At 44.0% G+C, this 9,996-nt stretch overlaps 1 protein-coding gene across 1 annotated transcript; it reads left to right on the top strand.

Moving 5' to 3' along the window:
* The first annotated feature begins 944 nt into the window (after positions 1–944).
* hoxb8a (homeobox B8a) lies at positions 945–9,153 on the top strand. The gene is made up of 2 exons (XM_061090148.1): positions 945–1,377; positions 8,732–9,153. The coding sequence occupies exons 1-2, from the start codon at positions 945–947 to the stop codon at positions 9,151–9,153; spliced, it is 855 nt and encodes a 284-aa protein (XP_060946131.1).
* Positions 9,154–9,996: the final 843 nt, after the last annotated feature.

Genomic DNA, 9,996 nt, shown 5'->3' with positions numbered 1-9,996 from the left:
TTTCTTATTCTTCTCTTCCTCTGCATTCTTCACTCACATCGCTTCATCACAGGCGCACGGAGCTCCTGGAGAATATCATCTAAGGTTGTACAGGCGCGTGTGGGTATACAGGCATAAAAAAATAGAAAAAGAAGAGGAAGGGAATGTAATCGACTCTGTTTGTGTGTGTGTGCGTGCGTGTGTGCGCTCGTGCACGTTTGTCTATGTGCGTGGAAAAGCCAATGGGATGAAGAGCTGATAATAGATGCAAATTATCCCTGAAACCCACACACACACACACACACACCGGGGCCAGGAGGAGAGAGAGATAGAGAAAGAGAGGGGGAGAGCGCGCGCCAGAGAGAGCCAGAGAGAGAGAGCGAGAGAGAGAGAGAGAGAGAGAGAGAGAGAGAGAGAGAGAGAGAGAGAGAGAGTAGGGAGAGGGAGAAAAAATATGAAACAACTCATTTGCGGAGGAGTAAATCACGGAAAAGCCGTTTGAGAGCGCGACAGGACTCCCGCTTCCAGCGCGAACACCGGAATTGTGATGCGCACGAGCTTTTCCTCCTCTACTCCTTCTTCTTCTTCTTCTTCTCCTCCTCCTCCTTCCTCCTGTTTTTCCGTTTCCTCGCTGGAGATTTTATGGAAACGGTGTGATTGTTGTTATTGTTGTTGTGGTGCTGGTGGTGGCTGTGGCTGCGCTGGCCGCCTGCCGTTACCGTTACTCACATCGCGACCGGCGCGTCTGTTGTGGCCGTGAGGAGGGGGGGGGATCACCACAGCGGCGGTGACCGGCAGACCTGCCTCACTTTCTCCCAGTCTCCCTCTCTGTGTGTCGGTGTCCCTTCGCCTCGAAGCGCACGACCCAAACAAAAAGAAAACATAAGTGAAAGCGGCCGGTCGCCTGCTCCAGCCCCACCGTGACTCCACCGAGCCCAACACAAACTGAAACAACACCAACTAAGATGAGTTCCTATTTCGTCAACTCGCTCTTCTCTAAATATAAAAGCGGGGACTCGTTACGTCCGAACTACTACGAGTGCGGCTTCGCGCAGGACCTGGCGGGCAGCCGGCCCACCGTGGTGTACGGCCCGGGCTCCGGCGCCAGCTTCCAGCATGCCCCGCAGATCCAGGACTTCTACCACCACAGCGCCTCCACGCTGCCCAGCAACCCGTACCAGCAGAGCCCGTGCGCGGTCACATGCCACGGCGAGCCGGGCAACTTCTACGGATACGACGCCCTGCAGCGACAGACGCTTTTCGGAGCCCAGGACGCGGACCTGGTCCAGTACAGCGACTGCAAGCTGGGCGGCGCGCCGGGGCTCGGCGGCGAGGACGCGGAGGGCACCGAACAGAGCCCGTCGCCCACTCAGCTGTTCCCCTGGATGAGGCCGCAAGGTGAGGAAGCGGAGTGACCGACTCCAGGGGCTGGTTTTCCTCTGCTCCTGTGCCTTGTTCTAGGCTCAGCGAGCAGAATGATCCGTGTCCACGCCGGGTTCCTCCACTCAGGGCAGATAGAACATGTAGAGGGAGGAGGGGGGGCATATAAAGTTGAAAACCTGCTTTTAAAAGCGTGCAATTTAAGGAGGGCATTTAGCGCTTCCTGCGTTCAAAGCGGGAGACAAAAGCGGGTTTATGGTTTTATTGGCAGCAGCAAAACTTGTGAATGACTTTAAGGTTTAACTGCCCCGGCCATATAGCACTGAGAGAATCGACGGAGGGATAGCTCAGAGAGAGAGCGAGAGAGACAGAGAGGGAGAGAATAGACGGTAGATGGGAAAAGAAGAGAGAGAACTTCATGAAAAAAACCTTGAGAATATGCAGCTCAGAGCAGATGTGGACGAGCAGTTTGGTGGAGACTCACTTAGAAACAGTGCTCTCTCTCTCTGTCTCTCCCTCTCTCTCTCCCTCTCTTTCTCTTTCTCTTTCTCTGACTCGGGTTAAACTTTTACTGTTTTCTTTCGCCCTTTTTTTTTTTGCTTTTACGACTTGCCTGTGGTCTCCGGGACTATTTGGCTACACGGTGGTCAGTTCCCCACAGGGTTAAAGAAGCAAGCAGTGCGTGTGTTTGAGTGCGTGCGTGTACAGAGAGCATGTGTGTGTGCGTGTGTGTGCGTGTGTGTGTGTGTGTGTGTGTGTGTGTGTGTGTGTGTGTGTGTGTGTGTGTGTGTGTGTGTGTGTGGATAATAAAACGAAAAGCAGGTCATTTCAGTCAGATTTAGCAGCTTCGTGTGTGATGTGTGCACCGGGGCCGTAAGATTTACACACAGGAGCCTCAGTTCTATTTGAGGACACACAATTTATTAGAGTTTGAGCTGTAAATGTGAAAATGTAAAAAAAAAACCACAATCATCTTAAGGAAACGCACTCACCCACATGTGCGTAAATTTAGCCGTCTGTCTATTCCACCTCTCCGTCCTCCTCCAGTCTTTTTTTTATGCAGCCGCAGTCTTCCTCATCTCTTCTTCATGACGCTGTTGTCCAATTTGCGTCTTTGTCAGAAACGCATCTAATTTAATTTGGTTTACACCTTTTAGTCATCTCTGCCCTGATGTGGGGATGAGACATTGTTAAATTAGACTTCATATCAATGTGTAAATAGTTAAAGCTGCTATGGAGCTATTTTATGAGAGCGCTTTGCTGTGAATTATAAATCAAAAGAACATAATGGAGAGCAGTACAATACTTAATGCAGTTTTAAGCATGATTATTAAGATAAAGTTATTTGAAACAGTATCTTGCCCCTAAGAAGACAAAATCCCAAACCTGCTCATAGGCATTTGTCCTTTATTTTTATGGTTAAAGGCCATGAGGGAAATAAAATAATTTTAGCTTACAAATTAATGTGAAAATTCGTAAAATGTATTTTTAATGTGAAAACACTTTTAAAAGGTTGTATGCAATATTGATATTTCACATCAAAAAGTTTAATAGTGTTTAAATCTTTGAAATTACATCTACTTCTCTTTAATTAAAAATTTTGGAATTCAAAAATTTTTAAATATTTAATTTCGAAGTAAAACTGCTACTAAGTAGTAACTAGTAAAGTGAGGTTTTAACATTCAGCTGTGAGGACATGAAAAACAAATGTGAGTGAGAGAGGGAGAAGGTATAGAGTTTAGTGGGGCTGTTTGTCTGACACACACACACACAGTACATAGTACATAGCCAGAGTAGCCTACACATTTTCACGTTTCATACAATAGCCTTTCCTCCAGACATTAGACCAGGCCACCTTATTGAGAGTTTCCTTCAGAGGATGGCATGACGATAATTGCTTTGTCTAACTGACTGCTACGCTGCCTGGGAGTTCACACACAAGACACCTCAGTGCTGTTGTCCAAAGTGCGTAATTCAAACTGCTTTCAGGGGAAGTGCTTATTCAAGATGCTTGGCTCGCACCCTGCCTCACAATGCTCTCTCACACTCCCATGCACACACACAGACTCACACACACATAGCAGGCACTAAAAAGCAAATTTGAATTAAGCATGTGATTCAGCATGCACATTTAACGTCAAATTTTATTTTTAGCTCTAAAAATTGACAGAGGTCTGGCCCTCGGTGACCTCATAGCTGGCTACAGGCCTGGTGTGAACTCTCAGGTCTGATCCCTGAACTCACATATCAAGATTATCCCCAGAGCCGTGTGCGCGTGGTTCTGCTTTGCCTCTGTGACTTGTGTCTGGGTGTTACATGTGAGCAGTTAGCGGTTCTCTTTGTGTACATACTCACATGTATGTACACACACACTGAAGCCTGGGAATGTGGATCAGGCCCGATTGGTTCGAGTCGTTTGGACTATAAATCACACAGGACGATTAAAAAAATGTTGGTTTTAGAAATGATTTGCATTAAAAGGAAGAAGGGTTTATAGTTGATGGCTTTAAGCAATACTACAATAAAACGGATTATGGGAGCTATAGTGAGAGAGAGAGAGAGAGAGAGAGAGAGAGAGAGAGAGAGAGAGAGAGAGAGAGAGAGAGAGAGAGAGAGAGAGAGAGAGGGAATGGATTGACATGTATAGTAGCCTATTTTGTTTGAGCCCATAACTCTTGTGTTGTGCTTGTGTGTGTGTGTGTGTGTGTGTGTGTGTGTGTGTGTGTGTGTGTGTGTGCGTGTGCGTGCGTGTGTGTGTTTATTTTATTTTGAAGTGTACTGCAGAAATCTTATGATCTATACAAGACTTTTGTACTTTTGGGGCTTCATGGTTACCATCATAAATTAGAACAAAAATGTAATATATTAGACTAAAAAGCAGGTCTGTGTTCACCTGCTTTCCATTTACACAGCTGCTCAGCTAACAGTGGGAACAGATATAGTTTACTTAATAGGCGCTGCTGTTCTTAGATATAAGCACTTTTTTCCTGCAGTGTTTCCTGCTCAGCGGCTCCCAGCAGTGTATTGGTACTTGTGTGTCTGCACTGACACTTTCCTGCTCGTGCCGCCTGTAAATTGTCATCATTTACATCTTTAAAGCCTCTGTTATATTTCCCTGGCACTTGACTCCCCGCGCTCCTCTGTGTCCGCTTTTCAAATCATTCCAAGCTATTCGACGGGCCACACTTCTTTAGTGATTACCCCATTGATCAGGCTCACGGTTTTCAGGCGGTTAAGTTAACGGCGTCCCAACCCCGGCTGCAGGCAGCTCTGCTCATCCAGGGGCCAAAAAGTCCAGCCTAAACAGGGAGGCAGGCGAGTCAAGCCGTGCAAACCTGCACAGCTATACGGTCCGAGGAAGCTTGGTGCACACAGGGGTTACAGCCCGGGCTCGGTTCAATGGGATATTGTCCTTTCTCAGTGTAAGGATTTATTAGTTATAATAGCAGAAAAAGGCGGGCAGGCTTTTATGAGTGGAGCGGGAGGATGGAGCACCGCGGCAGAGGTGGGTTATCACGTTTACCTCGGAAATTTCCCTTTAATGAGGGGGCACATTTCATAATTTGTATTATAAGGAGGAATATCTCCGGCTCCACACCTCCACACCTCCTATGCTATAACCCGAGCACTGAAGGAGGCTCCTGCTCGCTGAATATGGTTTGAAATACTCCCGAGCCCCCGAGCTGGAGGTTTAATATCCGACTTAGACTGAATATGAGCCCGTTTTACGACTTTTACCGCTGTGGTTGGAAATATTGATGGATCCTTTTCTCTGTACGACCTTAAACATGAAAAGAGAAGAGAATGAAAATCTGATTAGGCCAAAGAATTAATGCATGTCAGTAATAGTATTAGTGTCTTTTGCCATGGCTCTCACTGGCTTCTGTTGTCCACTGGAAACCTCGTCTCTCCTCCCTCCAAAATGTCAACTGCCAACTGCCATGCATTTGTTTAGGGCTTATTTAATTGGCTTTGTAAAGGTTTCATATTAAAAAGTCTCATAATCCCAAAGGCCTGTGTCGTTTTCTCAAACAATAAAACGACGTGTAGTAATTTAGCTCCTGTTTTCACAGGAAAATGTCAAATAATAAAGAATTAAAAAGGGATTTATTTCTCCAATAGCTGTTTGATCCATATAAGCAAAGATATATTATGGCAAGGTGTGATAGTGTGACGCAGCCAGGGTTGGGGGTGAAATTCTCTGTGTGTGTTAGTCCGTCAAAAACCCTTTGGATCAAACGTCCGTGCTGTTATTTTATCCAGGAAAGTGTTTCCCATTTCCCTTAATTCATGGCTGGTGACAGCAGTGAATGTGGCGTCGACTTCCCTCTAGTCTCTCTAGCACGAAATCACGGCGCCAGTCCCGAGACAGATAACACATACAAGACATTTACATCACTTACAAGTTTATGCATTTCCATAAAGACTCCCTTGTCTTCTCCTTCTTCTGCCTGCTTCTATATAAATAGCAGCTCTGTGCCCATAGATGGAAACTATGTGGAAATCTAATGAGACCAAGACACTTTCTTTCAAAGGTAGAGACCATCCTGCAGGGCAGGAGTCCGTGGCAGCTTATATATAACAGAGATTGACGAGAGCTTCACCGTTTAGCCTCCGGCTTTGTGACATGAGATGATGCGATCAAATACAGGACTTCTATATAATTATAGACAAAAATGTGTGTCCATCAAAGTCACTGCCCTTAATTTAATCCAGAAACTTTCCTGTCCTGGAGAGAGAGAGAGAGAGAGAGAGAGAGAGAGAGAGAGAGAGAGAGAGAGAGAGAGAGAGAGAGAGAGAGAGAGATACTTTGTGTAGGTCTGTTTCAAACAGCAAATCACTACACGAGGCAATAAACAGCAGCAGAGAATTCCCCTCTGGTCCAGAAACAGTGTTTTCTTTAATTTACAGGAAATATTTTAATTCTACCATTTTTAATGGATTGTAGTGTGTTACCTTTGCAGTGTTGGCCCTAGCGTTATATATTATACATTTAACACACGTGCACTAACCGCACCTATTTATATCAATGCCTTGTCATCACTGGTTTTATTTAATGGTTACGCTAACACCAAATAAATATTAATTACACGATTATCCTGAACGTGTCGGCAGTTATGCACCTTTATGCTCCCTGTTTATGCGTAAATACTTTTGTGTAATTTATTTTTACTAAAGATTTGTTAATTTTTTCCTTATTATCTACAGGTCTGACAATTTAGGATATTTTAAGCACCTAATTCTAGTGTCGCCCACTTAAAAGGATCAACTATGTGTTCACGGGATACAGCTGAACGATACTGTTTCACAGCTTTAACAGTCATAACTCATATTCTTCCATGCCTGTCCTGTGTGTGTCATATCCGGTCTCACGTGTGTTTATTAAGTATTGGGTATTATTATTGTCTCTGTGTAGCAGCTCTGCGCCCGTGTTCTTTTCAAAGCTGCAACATAAAACAAAGAGCGAGCAGAGTAAATGAGCTGTTTGGTTTTCAGACATCAATTGTCTTCATATTCACTCCTCATTGTTTGCGCTGCGCTATTTCTGAAGAGAAGTCTTTGTTCTTCATCGCAGACCGCTTAGGATCGGTTCTCCCCCTTAAAAGTGTTTACGATGTATTTATAGCATCAAATATTTATGTGCACTTCTGTGAGTGCTCGGTGGATTTCTCTTTGTTGCTGAGAGTTATAAGAATGATTGAATGGTCATTCAGTGACAAATGTTTGAGGCTCATCCTTTGCCACCATTCAACTCGATTAACCCCAAACCGAACCATCAAGTTTGCGTCGAAAACCCACAAGCAAGTGCAGGGCGGAAAAAGAATAGAGGATTCCAGGCGAGGGGGGTGAAAAGGGGAGAGAGATGGGGGACAATGAGGTTGTAAATGTTGGCCAGGAAGGGGTGAGGGTGGGATCGTTGTTTTATTCTTACTTGAGGCCACTGGAGTGCCCCTCGGTCTCCAGGATCCAATCCGTGTATAAAGCGCGAGTCTCCAAAATGGCGGCTGGTGAGATGAACGGACTGCAGGGGCCTCACGCCGCTGTCTGCTGACTGTGGAAAAAAAACAATTTTGCAATGAAACAAGAACAAGAATTTGAATTTTTTTTTAAAAAGATTGAATTGATTGGCAGGAGGGGAGGGGTCGATCTAAGTCAAACAAACAAAGCCTACTCTAGTGTTTAAAACAAACCAAAAAAGAGAGACAGATTATAGCCTAATTTCTTTGTGGCACAATTATCGTGGAAACATTTATATATTGTTAGGAGTTGATTAGGTTTGGAACAACATGCAACTGCCTATTTCTGCCATTTAGGTGGGTCGGGTCCCTTTCTGCACACTCTAATTGATGTCATTGGTTTGTTCTTTGATCGATGGTGTTACATTTACGATGTCATCCTTTTTTTCTTTTTGAGTCAAAATCATGGACACATGTTTACAATGTATTTATAGCATTGTGTGTGTGTGTGTGTGTGTGTGTGTGTGTGTGTGTGTGTGTGTGTGTGTGTGTGTGTGTGTGTGTGTGTGTGTGTGTGTGCGTGTGTGTGTGTGTGTGTTTTTTGTGTATATATATAAGGGACTCCTGCACATCAAACTCACATGAGGATCCAATTGAGTTTTTTCATCACATTTACTGAATTTTAACTTAATTTAAACATTATCATGAAGTTCATGTGCACACACACACATGAATAATATATAACTCTATATACAGAGATATATATTGCTCATGTGTTTCTCATTGAGCTCATCCAATGGACCAAGGAATTAATTCACATTCCGTGTCAACTAAAATAAATGGCGGAGGCTCATCCACCATTCAAATTCAAATTAACCCCAAACCAAATCAACAAGTTTCCAGTTTTGTAATTGTGACGCTCTGACAATTGTTTCATCAAATAAAAACTAAATCTGCGGTGTTTAATGATTATGTTGGTAGTCATCAATTGAAATAAATTTGACTATTAATTTGCACAGTTTCCTAAGTAATAAACTAAACCCTCTTTTGTTTGAGACTCGTAAATGTGAGGATTTGGTACTTTAATGTGATTTTAACTGGAAATTTTAAGTCCTTCACACTCCTGGTTAGAAAAAAAAATGCATGAAGACGTTGGTGTGGGTCTTATTGATTAGAAGTATTGATCGTGGGAAGTATTGATTAGATATTGCAGCAATTTAGATATAAACCCCGAAAATAACAAGCTTTGTCGTAAAGAATCCATTGGGTTGTCTATATTTGATATTTGTCCCTGTGGGATATATTTGTTAAAGCCAGTATGACCATGTGAAGATGTGAGATATAAGAATGCAGATTTTTCTTCAATAACTCAATCAATTACTTTCTCCCCTCTCCCCACCAATTTCTACTTTTAGCTGCGGGCCGGAGGCGTGGCCGCCAGACCTACAGCCGCTACCAGACCTTGGAGCTGGAAAAGGAGTTCCTGTTCAACCCCTACCTGACCCGGAAACGCCGCATTGAGGTGTCACACGCACTGGCCCTGACAGAGAGGCAGGTAAAGATCTGGTTTCAGAACAGGAGGATGAAGTGGAAGAAAGAGAACAACAAGGACAAGTTCCCCAGCAGCAAGAGTGAGCAGGAGGCCGTGGAGCGGGAAAGGAGGGAGAAGGAACTGCACGATGGGGATGGAAGTGGAGGAAGCGGAAGTGGAGAAGGCGGAGGTGGAGGAGGAGGAGGAGGGGTCCCTGTGGCAGTGGCAGTGGCGGTGGCGGGCACAGCGGGACCACAGGTCCCTGTGAATGAGGATTGCTGCGAGAAAACCCACAAGCAAATGTAGGGGGGAAAGAAATAGTGGATTTCAGGGGAATGGGGTGAAAAGGGGAGAGAGACGGGGGACAATGAGGTTGTAAATGTTGGACAAGAAGGGGTGAGGGTGGGTGGGTTGGGGTCGTTGTTTTATTCTTACTTGAGGCCACTGGACTGCCCAGCCGTCTCCAGGATCCTCTCCACGTGAGGAAACGTGGGTTTCCAAAATGGCGGCTGGTGAACTGGACGGACTGCAGGGGCCTCACGCCGCTGGCTGCTGACTGTAGATGATGAAAAAAATGATGCAATGAAGCAAGAACACGAACTTGAAAAGAAAAAAAAGAAAAAATTGATTGGCGAGAGGGGAGGGGTCCATCCAAGTCGAGCAAGCAGAGCCTACTCTAGTGTTTAAAACAAACAAAAAAGAAATAAAAATTATAGCTTCATTTCTTCGTGGAACAATTATCGTGGAAACATTTCTATATTGTTAGAAGTTTATCATTAACAATTTTATCTTTGGCAGCTGTATAGTTTTTAAGTTAAAAATGATGATGGTGCACTTTTTACTGTACTTCTCACTTATATGTTGTTGTTGTTGTTGTTATGGTAATGATTGATGATTGATGACGATGATGACGTAGCAATTAATGAAATTTCCAACAACATGAAACTGCCTATTTATGCCATTTTAGTGGGTCGGGTCTCTTTTTTACACACTCTAATTGTTGTTTTAGTTCGTTATTTGATTGATGGTGTTTGTTTTATGTTGTCATCCTTTTTCTCTTTTTGGGTAAAAAGCATGTGCACAGTGCAGATTATAAAAAAAAGAACATTCATAAAAATAAAAAATGAGAAAAAAATGTAATAAAAATGT

Source organism: Limanda limanda, chromosome 17 (genome assembly GCF_963576545.1).
Source record: "Limanda limanda chromosome 17, fLimLim1.1, whole genome shotgun sequence".
NCBI lineage: Eukaryota > Metazoa > Chordata > Actinopteri > Pleuronectiformes > Pleuronectidae > Limanda > Limanda limanda.
This window is presented reverse-complemented; position numbering and strand designations above follow the sequence as displayed.